General features: G+C 49.9%; 1 protein-coding gene across 1 annotated transcript in view; it reads right to left on the reverse strand.

The window, feature by feature from the left end:
- Positions 1–26079, reverse strand: part of URB1 (URB1 ribosome biogenesis homolog) — a 2274827-nt gene that overhangs the window by 80918 nt on the left and 2167830 nt on the right. Inside the window, exon 38 of the mRNA XM_069636341.1 lies at positions 24599–25192. Coding sequence (XP_069492442.1) covers positions 24599–25192 — 594 coding nt within the window. The remainder of the gene's footprint in view (positions 1–24598; positions 25193–26079) is intronic.

Here is a 26079-nt window from a genome sequence, read left to right on the forward strand (position 1 = left end):
TGGCAGTGCTGGTTTGCTATCTTGAAACACAAGAGTATTCTGTGTGCTGGGAACATTGAAATATGAAAATAGGCATCTTTCAAATCCAATGCTGCCATGTAGTGCCCCTGCTTTAGCAATGGGCTCACCACTTGAAGCACTGTCATCCGGAACATTTGTGGCTTGACATAGGTGTTTACAGGGCGTAGGTCTAATAATGGGCGCATTGTTAGATTTTTATTTGGCACAAGGAAGTAGAATGAATAGATACCCTTGTGTACCTGGTTCGCATGGACGATTTCGATGGCATTCTTGAGCAGCTGCGTTGCGACCTCTTCTAGAAGAATGCGCTGTTCTTCCTTCGTTATTGACTTTTGATGCGGGGGGATGGTTTGAGGGTTGCTGAAGTAACTTCCTGCAATAACCGCCCGCTACGGTAGATAGCACCCACTTGTCCGTGGTGATTCCCTCCCATGCGTGGGTGAAGTGTGTTATACGCCCTCCTACTGGAGAGACATGGGATGGGCACTGAAGCGGGTGTTCATTGTTTAGGAGTTGTTGCTCCACCTCTGGAAGTGGAGGACCTCCCGTGGACACAAGCTCTCGCTGGTCTCTTCGGAAACCTTGCGAGGCTTGTCCCCGATTGTTTCCCCAGGATGAGCCCCGACTTTGGCCATAACCGGAAACCCCTTTGTGAGTTTTGTCCTCGAAAGCGTTGAAAATTGCCTCTGCCTCTTTGGCCTGGTGGCTTAATAGTTAGCTGGCCTAATGATTTAAGAGTGTCATACTCTTCTTTGGCCGAATTTAATGCATCCTCAATGGCTTAGGACATTTGGTTCTGTAGGCATGTTTAGGAGTGTTGCTTGCGTCTCCAGTTTGAATCCTGACTGGCGAAGCCATGCATGGCGTTTTAAGATTGTCCCGTCGGAGATGAGTCTACCTGCGTTATCTGCCGCATCCAAGTTATTTTTCAGGATGCAGCTCGACACCGCCTTTCCCTCCGCTACTGCGAGGGACAATTGGGACCTGTGGAGTTCAGGTGCTGATGCCATTACCACATCCCACTTATGACAGTTGTAACTCACCAATAATGTGGTGCTGCTTGCAATCCTTGTTTGAAAGGCTGTTGAGGTGGCCACTTTCCACCCTAGAGTGTAAAGATTTTTGCTTTCCTTATCTGGGGGAGCTTCAGATGAAGCTAGCAGTGTTCCTGCCCTTTTTTGCGTAGTGGTCACTACTAGCAAGTCTGGTTTCAGTTGTCCTCTTATGTAAAGAGGGTCTGAGGGCACAGGGCTAAACATCTTTTTAAAACATGGTTTTCAGGGCCCGCATTTGGCTTGGAGTCTCCAACAAGCGCTGAATTCTCCTTTGTATGGATTGAGGAGGGGTATAAACTGGGTAACAGCTTTTGTATCCCCCCAATATGTCCTCTACAAAACCTTTATCCAATTGTGTTTCCTGGGTATGGAAATGCTCTGCTGCCTTTATGAGCATATTGTTAAACTGAGGTTGGTTGTCCAGTGGTGATTCAGCCACTGGCGGGTCTAGGTGATCGGGAAAGGGTAGGACCTCATCCATCATCACCATCATCATCATCATCATCATCGTCGTCGTCGTGATCCCCCTCCCCTTGGGCATCCTGCTCTTCAGTGTCTGAATTGGGATCACATAGATCATATTGGACTGGATCTTGCTGTGGACAGATTAAGAGGGTGACTGGACGTGGCCTCTTTGTTGGGGCTTGTCAGGTCGATGCGCCACTAGTGGGTGGTGTATCTTGGAGGCTTTGTACTGCCTGAGGATTCTTTTACAAAGAAATCTCCCATGAAAGTAATTCTACACATAACCCTATCAATATCTTCACAGGACCATTGTGAGGAGCTAGTTATGGTAGATGAACTGGGTATAATAAGGGGAGTCTGTGGTATTTCTGGAGTAGGCTGCTGCTGAAGTACCCTGCCCTTGGGAAGCTCTATCCCTTTCCTTATGCGGTGTACTACTATCCTTTTCCTTATGGGAATGGAAGATTGGTGACTCTTAGAAGAATGTTTTTTGACGCTCACTTTAAGAAGCGTTTTTGGGACATGCTTTTGCACTAGCTGAGCTATTTTTGAGGAACTGGTGCTTTTTGCTGATTTTGATGTTGGTTTCTGTTGTAGAGTTTCGGCGGATGGGAGGTCCGAAGCTGCGTCTTCCGATGCTCGGCTTTTGGCTGCTATATTGGACACAGCGTTCGTGTCGCGTTTGTCACACGACTGTGGGGGCCTCTCATGTGGCGATCGAGATCTTGAGTGTCCAGAGGACAGGGAGCTTGTGGACTTACCCCTTGATGCTGTGTGTGGCTGTGTGGATGATGGTGTTGTCGACTTTCGGCCGTGGGGTATGTGCTTGGTACGAGTTGCACTGTGTGTGCTACTGCCACCGGGTGTCGTCCCTGTAACAGTGCCGCCGGCCTGTCTATTGGGGTCGGGAGCTAGTGCGTGGGAATCGATCAGTTCCCCATCGTCTTTGTCATCCAAAAAGACGGCGATGCTGCCGTCGCTGGATGCACCCTCCATGTCCAAGTCGGCCTCGCCCTGCATGGCGTGGTGGGCCCAACGCTTGGTTTTTCGGTCCTTGAGTGTTTTCGGTTTGAAGAGCTCACAAGCTCGTCAATGGCCCTCGTCGTGGTCCCGTGCAAGACAAAGGTTGCACTCCTGGTGCTTGTCTTTCCAGGGGAACTTTTTGTTGCAACTCAGGCAGAATTTAAATGGTGTTTTTTTCCATAATTCGATGCAATGGCAGCAAGGCGAAAATAGAGAAGGTAAAGGGGAATATGTATTCTCTTAGAGCCCTAAGAAATGTCCACCCCCACTCTCCCTACTGTCTGGGCCGAGGCCTGGTGCGGCCCTCCAAGGTCGAAGGGGTGCGTGGAACCAAGTCTTTGTCTAACGTTCGTCCTTTTCACTGTCGTCGGAGATGTTGTTGAAAGTCGTTGACTTAAAGGGTAGGAAGAGTAACTAACTCTAATACATTTTCAATCAATGGCCTTAGCCGAATAGGAACTCTGCGATTTAGCGTCCGTCGATGATGGCGGGAAAAAAACAGGGACATTGACGTGTGAGGGACCATGGGTACAGCGGATGTCACACTAGGAATAGTATTACTGGCACACCCTGTCGACGTCCCTTTTCAACTTTCGAAACCAACTGTAATACCCCGCAACTTCCATTAGATGTCGGCTTATGCATAGCATGTGATTTAAGCAGATTCCACAAGCCTCAGAAATAGTGGCACTACGCCCCCTGACCTCAGTTCCACCCGTTTCTCTCGAAGCACTCTGAAGCTGAGTGACTGTAGAAATGATGGTGTACTAACTTCCCGCGAAGAGAAGCAGGTAGGGAGGGCGATGAGGAATCCGTGGGAGGAACATCCATCAGAAAGAACATAACCGAAAGCAGAGTAATTTGTTCCTCTAATGAATTCTTTCCATCCATAGATTCCTCATCTATGACAGAATCCCAAAGCAGTACTGGAAGAGGGAGGAAGCAAGAAAACCATCTAAATCAGAAAACTCTGCAGGACTGCCCTACCAAAACAGGCCACCTGGCCCGCAAAGGGAATCCAAGCAGTAATGCTTAGCAAACGTGTGCAAGGTCCCCCAGGTTGCCGCCTGGCAAATATTAAAGGTATGGGACTTCCCTCAGCAGGGCAGAGGAAGCAGCCACTCCTCCAATAGAATGAGCCCCAAGACCCTCAGGCACATCCTTACCAGCCAGATCGTAGCATTTTTAGATGCCGAGAATGATTCACTTGGACAGGGTGTGTTTGGTCACAGCCCTACCAGCATGAGCACCAGCGTAACCAACGAAAAGATGGTCATTTTTCCTAGCCTCTCTAAAACAAGTGAAGTATAAATTAAGGGCCCATACCTTGTCCAACCGATGGAATTGTTCCTCTGCCTTGGAAGGGTGAGCTGGAGTAACAAATACAGGAAGATGGATATTCTGAGAGATATGGAAATCCGAGACCACCTTCAGCAGAAAGGAGGCTCTCACTCTCAGAGTCACCTTCTTTTTTTAGAAAAAAACAAATAGAGAGGTAAACAGACAATGCCTGGAGCTCACTCACCTACCTCACAGAAGTGATGGTTAATCACCTTAAGTGTAAGCAATCTAACATTACAGGAATGAAGGGGCTCAAATGGAGCGTCCATAGGAAACGTTGAAACTAAATTCAAATACCACTCAAGAACCACAAACTGGTGGGGAAGAAACTGGTTACACAAACCCTGCAAGAACTGCATAACAGTAGGGATTGTGAAAAACAAGCCCTCTTCTGCGGACCTCTGGAATACTGAAATAGCAGCAAGGTAACCATTAACAGTGCCAATATGCAGGCCTGCTGGGGTCAAAGACAGCAGAAACTCCAACACAGGGAATAAAGGACCTCCGAGCTGAAAGGGGGACATTGTCCGACAAGTCCCAATCCTTGTATCTCAGCCTCTCAGTAGCCAAGCATGAAGGTTCAGGCTGCTGAGGCTGATGTGGAGGACCCAGCCCTCCAATTGGAAGAGAAAGTCGACTCTCCTTGGGAGGCACAAGGAAGGCCAGATAGACATGTCCAGCAACTCTGGATACCACAGTCTCTGGGCCCATCAGGATCATCATGGTTCCAAACAGGCTCAATCTCATGAGAACCAGCATAATGACAGGGATCAGCGAGAACGCATTAAGGAGGCCGAAAGTCCACTCGACTGTCGGTACATCCCCAGAGATCCCTTATGAGGAAATTCTCTGGAGCAGAAGAACTCGCACTTCCTGTGGCACTGGAAGCAATGAGGTCCACTTCAAGAGTCCCCCAAAGGGAGAAGATGTCCTCCAGAACTTCCTGACAGAGCTCCCACTCGTGGGAAGCCGAAGTCTGCCAGCTCAAGGCATCCACTGTGACATTCTCTTGTCTGGTCAGATGAGCTGTCGTCAGAGACACACTGTTCTCCAGAGCCCAGAACCACAGTCGCATTGCTTCTCGGCACAGAGGCAAGGACACCTACCACCACGTTTGTTGAGCTACTGCATGGCCACAGTGTTGTCCGTCAGGACCAGCACAGTCTTACGTTTCTCTGAGTGCAGGAATGCGACAATGGCCAGACTGATCGTCCTCATCTCCAGCAAGGTGATGTGTTCCCAAGACTACTCGAGAGACCACCGCCTGCTCGCCATTAGGTCTGACATGTGAGCGCCCCAGTCAGTCAGATGTGTGCCTGTGACTACAGTCAGCTGGGGCCAAGGCTGGCGAAACAACACGCCTCTCAGCAAGTTGTCTTGCACAGCCCAAGTGAGATCCTGAGCCACCTGGTTTGAGACCTGCAGAAGGTCCAACATGTGCCCTCGGAACTGCAACCACTCGTAACAGAGAAGCCACTGAAGCAATCAATGTGCAGCCTCACTCCTGGCACCACAAGGATGAAGGAGCCATGAGGCCCAGAGGGCAGAAGAAAGCCAAGGCATTGGCTTTGTTCCTTTGATTGAAGGACATTGACAATACGAAAGATGTTCGGGCGGGATAGCCCTACCCAGTCGAGTATCCAAGACTGCCCAGATGAATCTGAGAGACTGGGATGGCAAAACCTGAGACTTTTTGAGGTTCAGGGAAAACCCCAAGCAGTGCCAAAGGGTGCATGTATGGAGTAGGTGCTCCAATACCATATCCGGGGAGCGGGTTTGAATGAGCCAGTCGTCATGGTAGGGAAAGAGGCTACCACTGTCAACAACTTGATGAAAACCCTGGGAGCTGAGGAAAGACCGAATGGCAGGATCTTGAATCGGTAATGTTTTTTCTCACCACAAACCCCAGGTACTTTCTATGCCTTGGTTGAATCCACACATGGAATGTGTCATCCTGAAGGTTTCAGGGAAACCAACCATCCCTGCAGACCAAGGGCTTGCAGGATCTGGGCTAGAGTAACCATCTTGAACATGTCCTTGCATGTCCAAACAAGTGCAGTAGGCGCAGATCCAGAATGGGGTGCAAGCCTTCGTCTTCCTTTGGCATCAGACAATAAGTGGAGTACCATCCCCTTCCTCGTCTGAACGCGGAACCAGCCCAGTCACAAATGTCACCAGAAGCTGATGGATCTCTTCCAGGAGGACGGGGTCGGGAGACAAAAGGGGTAGCCAGAGGGCCATGGTCTGGGGGACGCTGCAGAAATGGGAGGCAATAACCTTGTCAGATGACCTGTAAGGATCAAGTGTCGGATGTGGTCTTCCAACAAGGAAAGCCCCCCGCCACTTGAGATGCGTGGTAAAACACACCACTGAGGTTTGGTGCCTTGGGGTGCGGCAGAGACAGAGGCTGCAGCAACCACACACCTCTGGGCACCTCTTCCCCTCTAAAGGCAAAGGCTGTCAAGGGGTAAAAACACCTGCCCAGAGACGGGCTTTGTGGAGGGCTGTTGCGCAGCAAGTCCCAAGGACGTAGCTGTCGCTTTAGACGACTGGAGCTTCTGGAGGATGTCGACCTTAACTCCAAAAGAACAAGTTATTCTCTTACCTGGTAACATTCTTTCGATGGGATGGTCCAACAACGTATTCCATATCTATGACAGTAATCGCCACAGCTGTGCATCTTCGGAAAATCTTTTGGCGTCTGCGTTCTGCGTCGATGACGTCGATACGCCGCCCTCGAGGACCTCCCCGACGGCCGACGTCACTGGATGTTATAAGTATGACGCACGATGCCAATAGCCTCAGTTGTAGTTTTTTCGCCCAGAACGTGTGGCACCAGTCTTCTGCCAGTCTGACCACACAAAGCCTTGCTGAAACATAAGCTGCAATCGCATAAGAAATTCTGTAGCGGGGAAGGCAGGGAGGGAGCGATATGGAATACGTCGTCGGACCATCCCATCGAAAGAACGTTACCAGGTAAGAGAGTAACTTGTTCTTCGAGGGGATTGGGTCCTCCGACATATTCCATACCTATGACAGACTCCCAAAGCAGTACCAATGCAAGGAGGTGGGAAAAGAATTTAGCAAAAGAAATTTAGAATCCCCAATCAAATTGCGGAGCAAAGGACCGCTTTGCCAAAGGCCAGATCCTGCCCACGGATGGAATCGAGGGAGTAGTGACGTACAAAAGTATGGACCGAAGCCCAGGTGGCTGCGTCACAGATGTTACGAATAGGAACACCCCTCTGTAGGGCAGTAGAGGCAGCCATACCCCTGGTAGAATGGGCCCGCAAGCCGACCGGTGGGTCCTGACCCGCCAAGCGGCAATACTCAGAAATAGCCAGAATAATCCAGCGAGACAAAGTCTGCTTAGTCACAACTTGTCCCAAACGCTTACCTGCGTAACCAATGAAGAGTTGATCGTCCACTCTGACCCGGGACATGCGTGAAATATAAAAGCTTAAAGCTCTCCTAGGATCGAGCCTATGGAGCCTCTCCCCTTCCTTACCAGGATTTGGAGGAGGATGAAATGCTGGAAGAACAACCTTCTGGCCTAAATGAAATTCCGACACCACCTTCGGAAGAAAGGAAGGACGAACTCTAAATACAACCCTGTCCTTATGAAATACAGTGAAGGGTGGCTTAATGTTAGACAGAAACCTGTGCAGTTCCCTCTGGGATCACTGCAAAAGATTTAAGACTACAGGTGTTTGGCAGTAAACCCACTTGGTAGCAGTCTGTACCACCCAGATTTACCTGGTAGCTGTGGCTGAGCAGTCAGACTTCCCTCAAGAAGAGTTAGGCAGTATACAGAGCATACATAATAGGTACAGAGGCACAGTAGTACAAGCAAACACTGACCAGAGCTAGGTGTAAAAGTATATAATTATTTATTTAAAAGACACACTCATAAATTACACTAGCACAGAAAAGGTAAGTAAGTCAAAACACAGTCACTATTACTTATATGTACATCCCTAGTTATTTGTTGGACAAGTCTAAGTTAACACCACTTATTTCCAAACAGAGGTGAGCGCTTAACGTTAGATGGCACTCCAACAAGTTAGTTAAAAAGGGAGGGAAAAGGTAAAAGTAATGAAAACAGCAAGGCAAAACACTTTTCAGAGATCCACAGTGAGTTTAGAAAGGCAGTCTATTGAGGAGCAAGGAAGTTCGGTTGCCAGGCCCACTCTAGGGAAAGCCAGGCGAAAAGATGCCCAAGATCACACAATGTCACAAGTCTTTACAGGTGAGTAGAAAAGGTTTTACCAAGTTTAGAAAAGTTTAGTTAGGGTGTCCCAGGCTTACCCAGGGTCGAGAGCCGAGAGCTAAATCTACCCCGTACAATCGGTGGCAAGGGAAGCCGGGCGGAACACGGTACCTTTAAAATGGAAAGGCTCCTCCAGCGGTGGCAGTTGTTGCTGGTGGTGGGTGCAAGTCGCGGCGTCGTCCAGAGGAGGAGAAGATCTCGTCGTGGAGGAAAGCTGAAGGTCGTTGCACTACCAGGGAAGAAACCAGCCGTGGAGTTTTTCCGGTTAAAAGGATGTTACCCCTCTTTCGCGGTTGAGGTAAAAAGTGGTATCCCGGTTGCCGGGGTGCTTGGCACAGGCAAGGCGGCCACGAGATGCTTCAGGGCGGCGAAAAGAAGGCAGAAACTGGTTGTCCCCACCAGTCAAGGGAAGAAGACTCTCCAGGCGGGAGATCTCCTCTGTCGTTGGGAAAAGTGGTGAGACGGTTCCGCAGGGCTCCACCGGTGGTGTCGTCTTGGCAGGTCGGCTCGGCTTCTCCCTCTTCGGCTTCTTAGGTCCTGTGGCGACTTCTGAAGAACCAGTCCCAAAAACCCTGCTTTTATGCAGCAAACCCCCATTCATACAGCCTGTCACTCAAACATGCTAAGTGGTGAGCGGGGTGGCTCACCACTTGGGCCAATCACACCAGAGTGCGACATGAGTTGGCAAGGTAACTCAGTCCAGGGTGCCTAAACCCCCTCCTGCACCCCCTGTGGTACCCAGACAGAATGGCACCACTTTGGAGGGCTTCTGTGCAGAAGCCCGCCAAAAGTGGAACAAAGGCTCGACTCGGGTTCAGGGTTACTGAAGTGAACCTAGACACCATTTTGGCGGCGAGTTCTAGCAAAAAATCCCAACCAGTGAATTTATATTAAATAAATAAACCGGCGGTATCTTTAACATTGCACCAAAAAGTGGTGCATTCAAATCAATGGGAAATCCCATTGGGAAATATTCCGGTGGAATATTTCCGTGGTATCCACTGCCACCAGCCAGAAACTCGGCGAGGGGGGACGGGACAGTACCCCCTCGACAACAGGCCCAGGAGCAATCTAATTGCCCCTACCAGTACTTCCACAGTATGATGGTTTGTACTGGTTAAGTTCCTAAGTTAAGACTAGTAAAGTCAATGGTGACTTTACAGACCCAGGGAGACAGTAGTCAGTCCCAGGGTGTGGAGTCTATGTTTGGGGGTCTCTATGACACCCCTGTGTTACTGCACTGAGGGTGCTGTGTAACACACATTCAAAAACCAATGATAGCCTCTGGGGAAAAAAATACCCCACAGCCCATAAGCACATAGCAAGCAAGAAACACTCAAGTCATGCCCAAGAGTGGGGGTAAAAGAGTCTCACTCTTGGCAGGAGAAAAAAATAAACCCCAAAAATCCAGCAAAGCTGCTGGGGGACTCACTAGGTTAGGAAATTCAGCCTAAACAGAGAATTCTCCCTAACACTTAACTGAAAGTGCCTGTAACTCACTCACTCTGCGAGCGGAAGTGACCGCAACCAAAAATACAGTTTTAAGAGTTAACAGTCTCAAAGGGCAAGAATACAAAGGCTCAAACGGAGCACCCATCAAAAACTTAAGGACAAGGTTCAAATCCCAACTGGGTGTTTTCTCTGTATAGGCTAATTTCCCAAACCTAGCGTGTCCCCCAGCAGCTTTGCTGGATTTTTGGGGTTTATTTTTTTCTCCTGCTAAGAGTGAGACTCTTTTTCTCCCACTCTTAGGCATGATTTGAGAATGTCCTTTGACTTTGTAATGTGTTTTATGGGCTATGGGGTCTTTTACTCCATACGGCTTCATGTGTTTTTGGTAAAGGTGTTAAATTGTGAACAGAACCAGTACAAACCATCAGATTGTGGAAGTACTGGTAGGGGTAATTAGATTGCCCCTGGGTCTGTTTTTTGAGGGGGCACTGTGCAGTCCCCTCTCGTAGAGTTTCTGGCTGGTGGCAGTGGTTACCACGCGAAATATTCCACCGGAATATTTCCTATGGGATTTTCCCATTTATTTTAAACGCAACACTTTTTTGGTGCAACGTTAAAGATACCGCCGGGTTATTTATTTAATATTTATTCCCCGGTTGGGTCTTTTTGCCAGGACTCGGTTTTAAAATGGCGTTTGTGTTTGCCTCTGTAACTCCAACCCAAGTCGAGCCCTTTGTTCCACTTTTGGCGGGCTTCTGCACAGAAACCTCCAAAAGGGGTGCCACTCTGAATAAGCACCCTGGACTGAGTTGCCTCGGCAACTCAAGTCGCACTCTTCTGTGATTGGCCCAGTGATGAGCCGCCCGGCTCACCACTTAGCATGTTTGAGTGACAGCTAGGACTGGTGAATGGGGGTTTTCTGCATAAAAGCAGGGCTTTGGGGGCTGGAACTTCAGAAGTCGCCACAGGACCATAAGAATCCGAAGAGGGAGAAGCTGAGCCAACCTGCAACGACGACACCACCGGTGGAGCCCTGCTGACCGACTCACCACTTCCCAACGACAGAGAAGATCTTCATCCTGGAGAGTCTTCTTCCTTTGAGCTGGTGGGGTTAACCAGTTCGCCCTCTTTTCGCCTTCCTGTATCGTCTCGTGGTCGAATCCTCCGTGCCAAGCACCCCGGCGGCCGGATAGCCACGCTTCACCACTACCGCGAATAAAAGGTTAGTACCTTTCAACCGGGAAACTCCGCGGCTGGTTTCTTCCCTGGCAGTGCAATGACCTCCAGCTTCCCTCCACGTCGAGATCTTCTCTTCCCCTGGACGAAGCACCGACTTGCACCCGCTGCCAGAAACAACTGCCCCCGCTGGAGCTTCCTCACTATTTCAGGTACTGTGTCCCGCTTGGTCTCCCTTGCAACAGACTGTTCAAGGTGTCCCGTAAATCCTTGACTCTCTATCATGGGGTGACCTGGGACCTGTTAACTAACTTTTCTGAACTGATCCACCTCCTTTTTGAACAATCTGCAAAGACTTTTTAAGTGTACTCCAACTATGTGATCTTGGGCACATTCCGCCTTGCTCTCTCCAAGAGTGGGCCTGGCCTATGAACTTTTTGCTCTACAGTAGACTCTGCCTTTCTTGACTTGCTGTGGGTCTTTTAAAAGTGTTGGTATTGTGTGCTTTACTATTTCTGCCTTTTCTCTCCCTTTTTAAATAATTATTGGAGTGCCATCTTGGTTAAACGCTCACCTCTGTTGATAATAAGTGGTGTTTTTTTCCCAACACTTGTCGAACAATTAATCAGAGAGGTGTATATATTTCTTGTGACTGTGTTTGAACTTGCTTGACATATTAGTGCCAGTGTATTTTTTACAAGTGCATTTTTAAATAAATAATTATATACTTTTTTTTTACCAAAGCTCTGGTCAGTGTTTGCTTGTGCTACTGTATTTTTGTACCTAATGTGTATACTCTATATACTGCCTAACTCTTCTTGAGAGACGTCTCACTGCTCAGCCACAGCTACCAGCAGTGCTTTAAGTGGGCCGGGGCCTGCCGGGGCCAGGCCCTGGCAGTCTCCAGAAAGTGGGGCTGAGCCGGGGCCCCCCTATCCCACACAACATTGGCGGGATGCATTATCCCGTCGCAGCTGCGGCCGCGGCGGGAGATGCGCCCCTCATTATGTCGGCCAAGCTGACAGAAGTGGCAGCCAGCCACAGCGACGCTGAGGCTGGCGGCACTTCTGTCAGTGTAACTCCCTCTGATGACCCCTCATCATGGTCATCAGAGGAAGTTACTGTCCCTTTGTTTTCCCTCCCCGGGTCACTGACCCCCGCGGGCTCTGTGATCTAATATGCAGATTAAATCACGGAGCCCGCGGGTTCGCAGAGGGTGAAAGACGCCTCGGGCTCCGTGATCTATGTGCTCTGAGCAGATAGATCACAGAGCCCGAGGTGCCTTTCTCCGTCGGCAAAGCTTTATATAAGATGCCTTGAACTGTGTACGTTTCAAGCCATCTTTTATAAAGGTAGAAATATTTCTATGTTTATAAAAGACGGCTTGAAACGTGCACAATTCAAGGCTTCTTTTATAAAGCTTTGTCGACGGACAAAGCCACCTTGCGGTTTGTTTTGTCCGTCATCAACGCTTTATAAAAGATGCCTTGAATTGTTTACGTGTCAAGCCATCTTTTAGAAACATGTTACAAATATCTATGTTTATAAAAGGTGGCTTGAAAAGTACACACACCATAGTAGTACACATACAAACATATAAATGCTCACATACATTTATATATTTGTTTGCGCACCTTACTATGATTTGTGCACTTTTAGGCCACGCCCACAATGAAAGCCACGCCCCCAAACGAGGGCCCCCCCTCAATTTCTTACCCCACTTAAAGCACTGGCTACCAGGTAAATCTGGGTGGTACAGACTGCTACCAATTGCTAACACCGGGAACCTGGAAAGTTGACAGAGCGAACACATTAGTGAGCCCTTTTAGAAACTGAGAAATGAAAGGAATTGTAAAATAAGAACACTCTTCAGATGAGCGCTTAAATATGGACAGCGCCGCCAGGGAACCTTTAACCGTACCCACTTGCAAGCCCCTGTGGGCTAAAGAAAGCAAAAAAGACATAACCACAGGAATGTCGCATGCAAAAGGATCCACATTCTTAACCCTGCATCAGTCGCAGAACTTTCGCCAATGGCAACGGTACAGGGACTTAGTTGCGGGCCTTCTGGCCGAAAGGAACACCTCCATCACGTCTTCAGGGAGGTCCCAATCCTTATGCCTCAACCTTTCAGAAGCCAAGCGTGAAGCTTGAGGGATCTGACCTCTGGATGGAGAACCTGACCCCCCCCTCCCGTGAGAGCAGATCGTCTCGGAAGGGAAGACGACGTGGAGGGCAGATGGACAAGTCGGGAAGGTCCGGGTACCACGTCCTCCGGGCCCACGCCGGAGCAATGAGGATCATCCGGGAACCAAACATTCGTAACCTCCGCAGCACTTGCGGGATGACAGGGACTGGAGGAAACACGTAAAGCAGTGGGAAAGACCACTCCACCACGAACGCGAGCAGAACCTTTCGCACTTCCGGTTGACACTGGAGGCATAGAGATCCACTTGAGGGGTCCCTCAAAGGTCAGAGATCTCCAGGAGAATCTTCCTGAGCCAACTCCCACGCATGAGAGCTCGTGCTCTGCCTGCTCAGAGCGTCTGCCACCTCATTTTCGTCCCCGGCCAGATGAACTGCCGAGATCGAAACTTCCTGCTGGATTGCCCAGAACCAGAGCTGCATCGCCTCCCTGCACAGAGGAAGTGACCCTGCCCCCCCCCCATTTTTGTTGAGGTAGTGCATGGCCACTGTGTTGTCCGTCAGGAGCAGGACATTCTTTCCTCGCACAGTCGGCAGAAAAGCCTTCAGGGCAAGTCCGACGGCCCTCAGCTCCAACAGATTGATATGGAGTCTGGACTCCGACGGAGACCAACGACCGTAGACTGTCAGCTCGTTGGCATGAGCTCCCCATCCCGTGAGGGATGCGTCCGTCACGATCGTCACCTCCGGCCAGGGTAGCCCAAAGGAACCCCCCTTCATCAGATTGTCTTCGACGGCCCACCACAGAAGATCCTGGGCGACCGAGGACGGCACCTGAACAGGGTCCGACATCCTGCCTGAGGACAGACCACTGGAGCTTGAGTGCCCATTGCAAAGATCTCATCCGCAACCTGGCCTCTGGCACCAGAAGAATGCAGGATGCCATGAGGCCGAGCAATCTCAAGAACTCAAACGCAGGGAGACTCTGGGCAAGTTGAAACTTGTGCACCATCTGCTGAATGTGATGAGCCCTCACCTGGGGAGGAAAACACTGCCCTAGGGACGTGTCGAGCACTGCTCCGATGTACTGGAGCCTCTGAGTTGCTGTCAAATGGGACTTCTTTAAATTGAGGGAGAAGCCCAGCTTGTGGAGGGAGTAGCAGGTGACTGCCAGATGATCCAGGAATTGCTTGGAAGAGTGTGCCCTGATCAACCAATCGTCCAGGTAGGGGTAGACGTGAATCCCCCCTTTCTTGAGATGTGCAGCTACCACTACCATGAGCTTGGTGAAGACCCTCGGGGCAGAGGTCAATCCGAACGGCAGGACCTGAAACTGAAAGTGTGAGTCGCCAACTGCGAACCTCAGGTACTTCTTGTGCTTTGGATAGATCGGCACATGAAAATAAGCGTCCTTGAGGTCGAGAAACACCAACCAGTCCTGAAGTTGAAGGGCCTGGAGGACTTGAGAGAGAGTAACCATCTTGAACTTGTCCTTCCTGAGGAGTTTGTTCAAACCGCGCATGTCCATGAATGGTCTCAATCCCCCGTCTTTCTTGGAAATCAAAAAATAAGGGGAATACCATCCCTTGTTCCTCTCCGCTACAGGCACCAGTTCTATGGCGCCTTTCTCCAGCAGGGGGGATTGAATTACAAGGAGCGGATCCAGACTCTTCAAAGAGAGAGTCCCCAGTGACTTGTCATGAGGCCTCTGCCGAAAAGGAAGACAGTAGCCGTGGGCTATGATCTCCAGAACCCACACATCTGAAGTAATGGCACACCACTCTACAAGATGCTGCGCCAGCCTTCCCCCAACCGGCGAACCATGGGACATGGCCTCATGACTGAGCTGAAGCGGCTGCGGCGTTGCGTGAGGGCAAAGAGGCAACTGCCCGAGCGGCCTTGGCACCTCGAGTACCTTGTTTTCCACCTCTGGCACTCCTACGGTGGCCCCTTTGACTGGCAGCTCCTCTCGCTTTACCAAAGGATGAGTAATAACGAAAGGAACCTCCCCTCCATTGCTGTCCCCTAGGACGAAAAGGCGGAGGTTGTCGAACTGCAGCACCCAACGACTTTGCTGCAGCTTTGGAGGTCTGCAACCTCTCAAGGCTCTCGTCAACCTTGCTGCCAAAAAGATGTTCACCGTCAAAGGGCATGTTCAGTAGCCGGGCCTGCACATCAGGAGCAAGCCCCGACTTCCGCAACCACGCAAACCTGCGTATTACGGTGCTCGCTGCCATGGACCGGCTGACACAATCTGCCATGTCCAAACCCGACTGAACGGCCTCACACATGGCATCCTTGCCATCCTGAACCATGGCAAGGAAACCATCCCATTCATCCCCTTCGGGAATATGTTCAGCCGCTAAGGAAACACAGTTCCACAGAGTGTGCGTGAAACGTGACAAGGCACATACGGAGTTGGCCGCCTGAAGCGCCATACCCCCTGAAGAAAACACTTTCTTCGCCCAACCATCAAAACACTTGTCGTCCCTATCAGGAGGGATGGTAGGATATGAGGCCTGCTTTGCTGGGGCCGTAGCCACCTGCACCACCAAACTCCCCGGAGTGGGATGCTTGGTCAAGTAGCAGGGGTCGCTACTGGCTGGGTGGTATTTTCGTGGCAAAGACTTGCCCACTGCCGGGAGACTCTCCGGAGCAGTCCAAGCCACCGCCACCACCCTCCTCTGTAGAGCCATATGGAATGGCAGTACCGGGTCAGTTGGTGGACCTTGGTCGAGGATATCCGTAAAGTTATCCTGAAGAAAATCCCCTGGGGGAGCAGACCACCCCAAGTACTCGGTGACCCTAGACATAAGGCGCCGGTACGAGGAGTCGGCATGAGTGCCAGGCTCAGCCCTACAAAACTCCACCTCCGAAGAGGTGTCCAGACCACTGGCGTCGTGCAGGGACTTTCGCAGGTCCTCAATTTGGCTATGGCCAGAGAGAATCTCATCTGGCACCTTATCAGGAACCATGCCATCATCAGAGCCGTCATCCACCTCTGAAATGTACTCAAGATGGCGGTAAGAGGGCACAGAATGGGGAACAAAGCCATGCTTGACCTTGGCCAGATCCTTTCTAGGGGGTTCCACCGTGCCCCGGGGTACCCCCGTCGAAACAGCCTCGAAAGGCATCGAGTGAATCAGCGTCGATGCCGAACGCGGCACCGACAGCTTCGACGGCGTCAACACAGGCCTCGAGGGCGGAGCCCCGAGCGTGTCCCTCGACAGCGTGGGCGCCGATGGCGTCGACGACTTCTTCAGAGGCGGAGTCTCGAAAGAGTCTGTCGATGACCTCGGCGCAACAGGCGTCGACGTCTTCCTCGAAGACACCACAGGTGCACACGGACTCGAGCACCTCGAGGACCGGGACCTGGAACGGGCATGACGAGAACGATTCCCCTTGTCCGAGCAGGACCTTTCCCGTGAATCGTGCCGACCACCTGAGCCCGAAAGCGTGCGAGCTGTGTCTTTCGACCGATCACGACTGACCCCACTCGGAGGCGCGGACGGACCAGTGTCCTGCGATTCGAGAATCGCTAGCATTTTCTTACCGAAGGAAGCCCATTCCTCCGGCGTCGCATGCTTGGTGGGATAAGCGAACTGCCGATGGGCGGAGTCCTCGGATGAGGACGTGGAAGGCGACCGATGACGGCGCTTCTGGGAGTGCCTCGAAGAGGAGTGGCAGGACCTACAGCGGGACCGAGACCCACTGGACTTCCGATGACTATGCAGAGAGTCGCCCCTCGAATCGCCTGTCAAAAGCCCCGCAGACCTCGACTTCCATGGCTTGGACACCTTACCTACCGACAGTTTCTTCTTGCGCTCCCGCAAGGCTTTGGACGTAAGCGACTGGCAGTCGACACAATCATCCGTGTCATGGGCCTCCCCGAGGCACCAGAGGCAGGCGTCGTGCAAGTCCGTCACCGACATCTTGGACCCACAGTCCCCGTACTTCTTAAAGACCGGACGTGGGGTGGAAGACGAGGTAGACATCACAAAGGATAACTTCACCAACGAACAGGTTCGAAGAACCGAGAAAGAACAGAAACTCCAAAGAGTCGAGGCACGCCGAGATCTCCGAAGCGAAAACGTTTGCGGAAAAAACGGAACTGAGGCTATGGGCGTCGTGCGTCCTACTTATAACATCCAGTGACGTCAACCGTCGGAGGAGGTCCTCGAGGGCGGCGTATCGACATCATCGGCGCAGGACGCAGAAAGATTTTCCGAAGCAGCACAGCTGTGGTGATTACTATCATAGATATGGAATACGTCGGAGGACCCAATCCCCTCGAAAGGTTGTTACCGTCAAAGGGCATGTCCAACAGTCTGGCTTGCATGTCAGCTGCAAACCCGATGTCCTTAGGCAGGAGTGGCGCCTGACCACTGTGCTGGTGGCCATATCCCTATCCACGCAGCCCGCTGTGTCCAGACCCGATTGCAGCATCTGGTGTGCTGCCTCCTTGCCATCAGTGACCAGGGACTGGAAACCGTCCCTCGTTTCCCCCTCGGCCGCATAGGCCCCCAACGTCCAAAGGCTGAAGGAAAATTGCACCGTGGTGCAAGAGGCTTTCACTGGCCGCAGTGCCAGACTGCCCGATGCAAAAAATCTTCTTTCCCAAGATGTCAAACCTCTTACTCTTCCTGTCCGGTGGAAGGGACAGGAAGGTAGATGTCTTCAGGCTAGCCATAGCGCTCTCCGGAAATCCCTCACTTCCCTAGAGCGCAGAGGTTTCAGCCCAAAAGGGACCTTGTCAGCCTCCTCATTGTAGATGTCGTACATCTTTGACATAAAAGCATCATTAGGGAATGAGGCATAATCCTGCAGAGCCTGCAGAGCCACAGTGTCCATAATGCCTATCAGTGCTGGCGCAGAGGCACCGAAGGCGGACCTTTCATCGTGAGCAACCTCGCTTTCTTTCTGGTTCAGGCCCGAGCCCTTAGGTGTGCGGAAGTGGCCACCAGAGGGTATCCTTCCGGTGGTAATAGGTTTGGTGGGACCCCGCGATGCCGTAGCCGACAGTGCAGTTGTCTGCCCCACTGGCACTAAGGCCAGAGCCATAGGCACCTTAGCAAAGATGTCCAACATCTTCGGCCTATTTCTCTGGCCGGGGTGGATTGGGTCATAAAAGCTACCTCATTTGGCCACTCAGGCGAATCCCTGGAGCAATGGATCTTTTTCTTTCAAGAATAAGACTAAGTTCGGTGCCAGGACCCACTTGGAGAGCGGGTCCTCTTTCGATGCCTCCTCTTTTCCATGAATGAAGCCACCTTTCTTTGAAGCACTGATGCGCTTCTGTGCGACCTCACCAGTCGCCTTGTGGACAAAGTGAATCTTTGCCCCCCTTTTCAGAAGGGCCTTCGGGTGCACTGGTTTGCATGACAATCCTGTATGTTGTGGACCTCAACCAAGCAGTATAAAGAAGTCTGGTGTGGATCTGTGACCGACATCTGCTGGCTGCAATCTGCTCACGGCTTAAATTCCTGTGGCCTTTGACGGAGTAGGCATGGCGTTGGAGAAAATAGTTACGCTCTACGAGCGTGTGCCCGATTACCGGACAGAGTGCGAGTAACAAAAGAACTGAGGTCACGGGTTACGGTGGTGCTATATACACTGGACCGACATCAAGGCCGGCATGGGGGGTGTAGAGGCGTCGGACTGCGGAAAAGGTTCCAGAGAACAGCTGCACTGGTACGGATCTCATTGATAAATCGTAGATGAGGAATCCGTAGGCGAAAATAATCCATTACAAAGGGTTTTTTGTTAGTATTTAGTATTCATTTTATGCTGACAAAATCCATCTTTGTGCAGTGTGATGTCGTCACATTCCTCCCCTGTCACGTGTGAGGGAACACGAGGCAACAGGAAGGGGAGGGACGGGATATGACGAAGTAAGGGGACTTCGGAAGATCGTGTGAATGAATAAAGACGTGTTAAGAGAACCTCCGCGTCTGCGTATTATTTGTATTGTGTAACATCCTACACAATTCGACACTGGCGACGAGGGAACCCAAGCAGCACATCACATGAGAGCATACGGCGGGTGTGAGTAGATACGCTCCCCGCCAGCTAAAACTTCCTGGAAGTCCGAGCGAGGTCTCGTACGCACCTGCAATAGACGACAGTTGGCCAGCGGGTGGAGCGGGTCGGCTCCCCGCGATTGTCGCACGCAGTGCGCGAGTAGAGCACGTCGGCTCCTCGCGTTGACCTTTTTCCAAAAGAAAAGGATTTAACGTGCGAGTGGAGCGTAGTTCGGCTCCTCGCACGAAAGCGTGTGAGTGGAGAGCGTCGGCTCCTCACAGCGCTTCCCGCCGAAAAGGAAGGCGGCAACATCAGCGGGTGAAGCGCGTCGGCTTCCCGCGACGGCCCTCAGGCGAGGGATTTAGTTCTGCGAGTAGAGCGCAGCTGGGCTCCTCGCAGTGAAGAGTGTGAGTGGAGAGCGTCGGCTCCTCACAGCGCTTCCCGCCGAAAGGGAAGGCGACATCATTCAGTGGGTGGAGAGTGTCGGCTCCGCGCGATCGCAAGGGTGAAGTGTGTGAGTGGAGCACGTCGGCTCCTCACAGCATTTTCGCGCCAAAACGAAGGCGGCAACATCAGCGGGTGAAGCGCGTCGGCTCCCCACCACACAGAAGGTACATTTGATTTCATATCTCTTCACATAGCAAAGAGACTTCCCATCGCCACCAAGACAAGACACGTGTCTAGTGTCATCCAAGCTTCCACTCCAAATCAAGGCACAGTTATACGTCCCCTGTCATGCTTGATGATTCTTCTGAGGAATCACTTACAGTACAAACAACCCCTGTCAGATCAACTCGCACAAGCATGACGGACGGCCTAATATCTCAGCTACCCCCCAATTTTGACCTGAGCGACTCCAGCACACTGGGACCAAGGTGGAAAAAGTGGGTGAGGGACTTTGAAGTCTGTCTCAAAGCGGTAGGACCTTTGGAGGATGAAAGGAAACACAGCTTGCTCACCCATGCTATAGGATCAAATGTGAGAGATATTTTGGATGAAATTCCTGAAGATGACATAGATACCTACACCAAATTGAAAACAACCCTAACCAACTACTTCACGCCGCACACAAATGTGGACTACGAGCGTCACATCTTCCACACCACTAAACAGCTAAAAGGTGAAACAATGGATGCATTTGTAATGAGGCTAAGAATAAAGATGAAACATTGCGATTTTAACAACTACTCGAATGAAGAAGCCCTTCGCTCACAGATTATTGTAGGATGTGAAAGCAGTGAGTTCAGAAAAAGGCTTCTACAAAAGGCTCGAAATCTGGAAGAGATTCTACGCCTAGCTCGTTCCGAGGCGGCACTAACAGCACAGGTAGAAGGTCTTGATGACATCACCATCATCCACGGGAAGCATGAAAATTTACACAAACTTGAGAGTAACGCTAAAGGACACACAGACCCATTCTGCTATCGGTGTGGACATGAATATCCTCATGAAGGCATCTGCCCTGCCATGGGTCAAATCTGTTCTGCATGTGGAGGAGAAAATCATTACAAAGCTGTATGTTTCATTTATCGCAGCAAAACCAGAGGGAGTGGAAGGAACAGACGCCCCTCACCAGAGAAAGAATTTAGGCGTATGAGTCCCAATCGTGAGTCACACTACCAGAATGACACATCACGCCGCCGACAACGAGAAGAACTGTCAGAGAGAAGACAATCAAAACCCACACATGAATGGCGCGACAACAAACCTTCATCTTCCGGGCGGAGAAGACGCCCCCGACGATACGTCAGGTGTCTGGTGGAACAATCACATTCTGACAGCATCTCCAGCACCTCCTCAGAGGACAAACCCAAGAAGGAATCAAATCTACGTAAAGGAGAACCAAGAATAAAAGGCTACCTATATGCACTGGGAAACCCTATAGCAAAAGAGAATAGCCCCACTCTCATCATCAATGTCAACCAAGTGGCGGCTGAGTTCCTAGTCGACACAGGAGCCACTGTGAATGTAGTGAGTGAGGAGGTGTACAACAACATGCCAAATGCACCACGACTACAACCAGCGAGAGCACTCATCTTCCCATATGGTTCCAAGACGCCACTACCTTGTAAAGGCTTCTTCACGGCATCATGTCGATACAAAGATCACGTAAAAGAAATACCCATGCATGTTCTCGAAGCAGCCACAGATAGTGGATGCATTCTAAGCTACAAGTCCGCAGTCGACATGGGTCTAATTCATGTCTTATACAGACTCATGATGCACAAGCACCTAGATCCCACTGCCAACATTGACAAGATTTTCCCTGCATTATTCAAAGGACTGGGAAAATTGAAGGACCGACAAATTGAATTGCACATAGACAACAATATCCCTCCGGTGGCACAACACTACCGTGGTATTCCCATCAATATACAGAAGCAAGTAGAAAACGAATTAGTGAAACTTTTGGAAGCAGACATAATCGAACCTGCTGAAGGCCCCACTCCTTGGGTATCCCCCATTGTACCAGTCCCAAAGAAAGACTCTGCTGACATTCGTATTTGCGTGGACATGAGAAGACCAAATGAAGCAATCCTGAGAGAACGTCATCAATCTCCCAGAATAACAGACATGGTGCATTTGCTTAACGGAGCCACCATATTTTCAAAGTTGGACCTCAATAAAGGGTACCATCAGTTGGAACTCCACAAAAGATCCCGGTACATTACCACTTTTGCTACTCACCTGGGCCTCTACAGATACAAGCGGCTCAGTTTTGGAGTTTCTTCAGCAGCCGAGATATTTCAGTCAGAAATTCATAATGTAATAAAGCACGTACCGAATTGTCTAAATTACAGTGATGACATCCTTGTGTTTGGACAAACCCAAGAACAGCACGACGACACCCTCATGCGCGTATGCATGGCACTGGAAGAAGCACACCTCACCCTGAATAAGGACAAATGTGAATTTAGAAAACCAACCCTGCGGTTTTTCGGCCACATCTTCTCCAAAAATGGAATGACTCCAGATCCCGAAAAAGTCAACGCACTCACAAACACAACACCACCGACCTCTGTCACCGACTTGAGATCATTTCTGGGTCTGGCAAGCTATTGCACGAGGTACATTAAGGATTTTGCATCCGTCAGTGCACCTTTGAGAGCCCTCACTAAACTGAACGTTGACTTCCGATGGACGGACGAATGCCAACAAGCGTTCCAAAGCATCAAGGATCGCATCGCTGATGCCAAAAACATGGCGTATTTTGACCCACAGAAACACACAGAGCTGATAGTGGATGCCAGTCCAGTCGGCCTAGGAGCCATCTTAACTCAACTAGATCACAATGACAACCAGGCCATACACATAGTGTCATACGCCAGTCGCAGCCTATCAAAAACTGAACAAGCATATTCACAAGCGGAGAAAGAAGGCTTGGCGGTTGTGTGGGCATGCGAACATTTTCATCTGTTCCTATATGGAAAACCTTTCACCATAGTCACTGACCACCAGGCACTACTATTCATCTATGGAAATGCTCAAGCCAAGATGCCTCCCAGAATAGCTCGATGGGCCTTAAGGCTACAGGACTATCAATTCAACATTATTCACCGACCCGGAAAGGAACAGAATCCTGCAGATTTTCTTTCACGTCATCCCATTCAAGACTGCCACTCCGATCCATCCATTGCAGACCAATACATTAGGTATGTGGTCCAAGAATGCACACCACAAGGACTGGACATGGAACTCATAGCCAGAGAAACCAACCTGGACCCAGCAATACAGGTCATTTTGAGATGTCTTGAGACAGGACATTGGAAACAAGCAAAACAACTCAAGGAAAGTGCGGAAGAAGTAACCAAACAAGACATCACCTGTCTGCTTACGGTGAAAGAAGAACTTGCAGAAACAGAGGGACTCCTACTGAAAGGGACAAAACTAGTTATTCCTCGCTCATTAAGGAAAAGAGTTCTTGATCTTGCACATGAAGGACACCGGGGAATAATGTCCACAAAAAGGATGTTAAGACAAAGGGTATGGTTTCCTCAGCTAGATACTCAAGTGGAAGAACTACTGAAAACATGTCCCACGTGCGTAGTTCTTAACCCTCAAACCAGACCAGAACCCCTCAAAATGACTGACTTACCCAACGGAACTTGGGAAGAAATTGCTGTAGATCATTTTGGTCCTCTGGAAGGGGGTGAATATGTCTTAGTAGTTATCGATGAGTACTCAAGATTCCCTGATGCGCAAGTTGTGTCATCAACAGCAGCACATCACACCATCCCCGCATTGGACAGGATGTTTGCCACATACGGGATCCCAAAGGTAGTAAAATCGGACAATGGACCACCATTCACAGGCCAAGACTTCAAAACCTTTGCCGAGTACATGGGTTTCCACCACAGGAAAGTAACACCGTTGTGGCCTCAAGCGAACGGCACAGTTGAACGGTTCATGGGAAGCATCAAACGAACCACGCAACTAGCTCGTTTGACAGGAGAGCCACTGGAAAAATTACTATGCAAATTGATGAGAGACTATCGAAATACCCCACACAGTACCACTGGCAAGTCACCATCAGAAGTCATGTTTGGCAGGAATGTGCGAACTAGGCTACCACACATAGAACTCGAGGAAGAACGGTACAAAGGAGACACTGAAATGAGACTGCATGATGCGGCCCAGAAAATGAATATGAAAACCATGGCAGACCGGAGAAGGAGAGCCGAGGAGAATAATCTAGAGCCAGGGGACATCGTCGTAGTGCGACAGCCACAACACCGCAAAAACATGGCGTCGTTCAATGCAGAGCCCCTCACCATCACACAGAGGAAAGGCTCTCTCATCACAGCTGAAGGAGCAGCCCACACAATAACAAGAAACAGCTCTCATTTCAAGAAGATGCCTGGAATCATACCACTAGTCGAACCATGCGTACCAATGGACACTCAGATGCGAGATGCACCCTATGAAGGAGACCAAGATGACTCCGACGCTGATGAACTCCGCTGGACACCTCTGGAGTCGCGTGAGAGAAATAACTGGAGACCCCAGAGATCCCGACGTCGACCACCGCGCCTCATTGAGGAGATGCCCTGATAGTGAACTTAATGTTTAGTATCGGGGGGGTGTGATGTCGTCACATTCCTCCCCTGTCACGTGTGAGGGAACACGAGGCAACAGGAAGGGGAGGGACGGGATATGACGAAGTAAGGGGACTTCGGAAGATCGTGTGAATGAATAAAGACGTGTTAAGAGAACCTCCGCGTCTGCGTATTATTTGTATTGTGTAACATCCTACACAACTCGACATGCAGGTGCTGGTAAGACTAATTGCTGCCCTACCTTTAATTGTTATGCCGAAATATGTTTCTCCATTTATACGTTTACCATTCCAGGACCAACACGCAACACACATACATTTTTGGCCATATCAGGAACGAATTTGTATTTTTAGGCAGAGCCAACCCATAAAAAAAAATAACCAAAATATCCAACCTATTTTAACAAGCTGCCATGAAACTGATTAAGTATCCAATGGAAAGTGTGTGTTGCATATCTACTTTTAACTCTTTGATGAAATAAAGCTTTCGAAATTGCCAAAACCACCCACCAACATTGCAACACCCGATACATGAAAAGATGTTAACTTGATATAAAAGTAATGAAAAGTTACCTTTCTTTTGCTCATCATTTTCGTTTGCAGCACGGTGACAGAATTCTTGTACAGACCGATGAAAGCCATGTTCTTGAAGGCCCTGAACATCCAGCAGCTGGATCATAATTGTGTTGAACAAATGGAGCACTTCGTAATTAAAGGTCATCATTACACCCACATCGTTGGCTCGGTTATAGATCTTAAAGAGAGCACTTTTCAGTACACAGTCTCCAGCAATCTGCTCAGTGACAGGGGCATGGGGTAAAATGTCTGTTTTAAGCCACTGTAGCATCCCAGAAACATTTTGCCAGGTGAAACTTTCCGTGGACATAGACTTTAGTACCCATTTTACTGTAATAAAAGTAGCCCTACACACAAGGCCGTTTGCGTCAGCTTGCGACTCTTTCATTCCATCCTCCTCAGCAGAAGGGGTTGGGAAAGCAGGCTCCCAGTGAAGGAATATAGATTCCAGATGCTCTTTACATGTTCGCAGATATGCATCTTTCTTCAGTTCATCGACTTTCTCCTCGGTGTCCAGTTCCTTTTTTTTCCGACTCTGACGAGAAGACGACCATCCCTGCGACTGAGGTTTATTTTTCTCTTTTACAGCTTCTGCAATTAAATAACATTTGTATTTAAGTAGTACATTTCCTAGGTCTGCCCTCAAAAAGAAACTACCAAAAGACCACTTCACCATCAAGGCCAACTTTAAACTAGGAACCGGCCACCTGCCAACACCCTTCTTGAGCGCCTCTGCGCACATATAATATAGGGTTAATGGCCAGGGGTTGGGTGTACACGGGTGGTAACTGCCTGCTAGAGCAAGCTGGCTGGAGCAAAGCGAAAGCCTCCACGAGGTTGAACATGACATTTTACACTTGACACGCCAAAACCATGGGCAAACATACACGTGTTAATAAATAATTGTGCACAGAACATCGGCTTACACCTCACAGAATGTGCCTATTTCCCAAGCAAAATACAAACCAAGTGGTCCGCTGATCTAACAGTGAAGGGAGGGCGCTGCATGTCCCTTTATTATGTCAATGGCTGTGGTGTAGTGAGTGCTGTGGGGTGGGGTTGCGGGATGTGTAGGCTGCGTCAGGGTGCTTGCAGGGAGGGCGCCCAGCAAGAGGGGGAAAGGGTGCTTAGGGAGTGGATAAACAATGGCAGAGCTGCAGGAGGGGTGTCTGTGGCCAGGATGTTGACCTTCATTTCCGGATTTTAGCCCCAGTTTCCTGCGGGTGCTAATACAATCTAAGTAGTAGAACAAATGACTAGAATTGGACTGGGTCCTGAAAAACAACATAACATCACAGACCTATAAACATATGTACCTCATACCTTTCAATCAACATCCATAACACAACTAAAATACTAATTTTTACAGTTTTGTTTCATATCTGGGCTTCGCTAGGATGGCGCATTGAATGTATACATACACTTTGTATTGTGAGGGGTCAGTAATGGGAGGCAGACAACTACATGTAGTTTTCTCA

This window comes from Ambystoma mexicanum, chromosome 7p (assembly GCF_040938575.1).
Source record: "Ambystoma mexicanum isolate Mex_15411 chromosome 7p, UKY_AmexF1_1, whole genome shotgun sequence".
NCBI classification, from domain to species: domain Eukaryota; kingdom Metazoa; phylum Chordata; class Amphibia; order Caudata; family Ambystomatidae; genus Ambystoma; species Ambystoma mexicanum.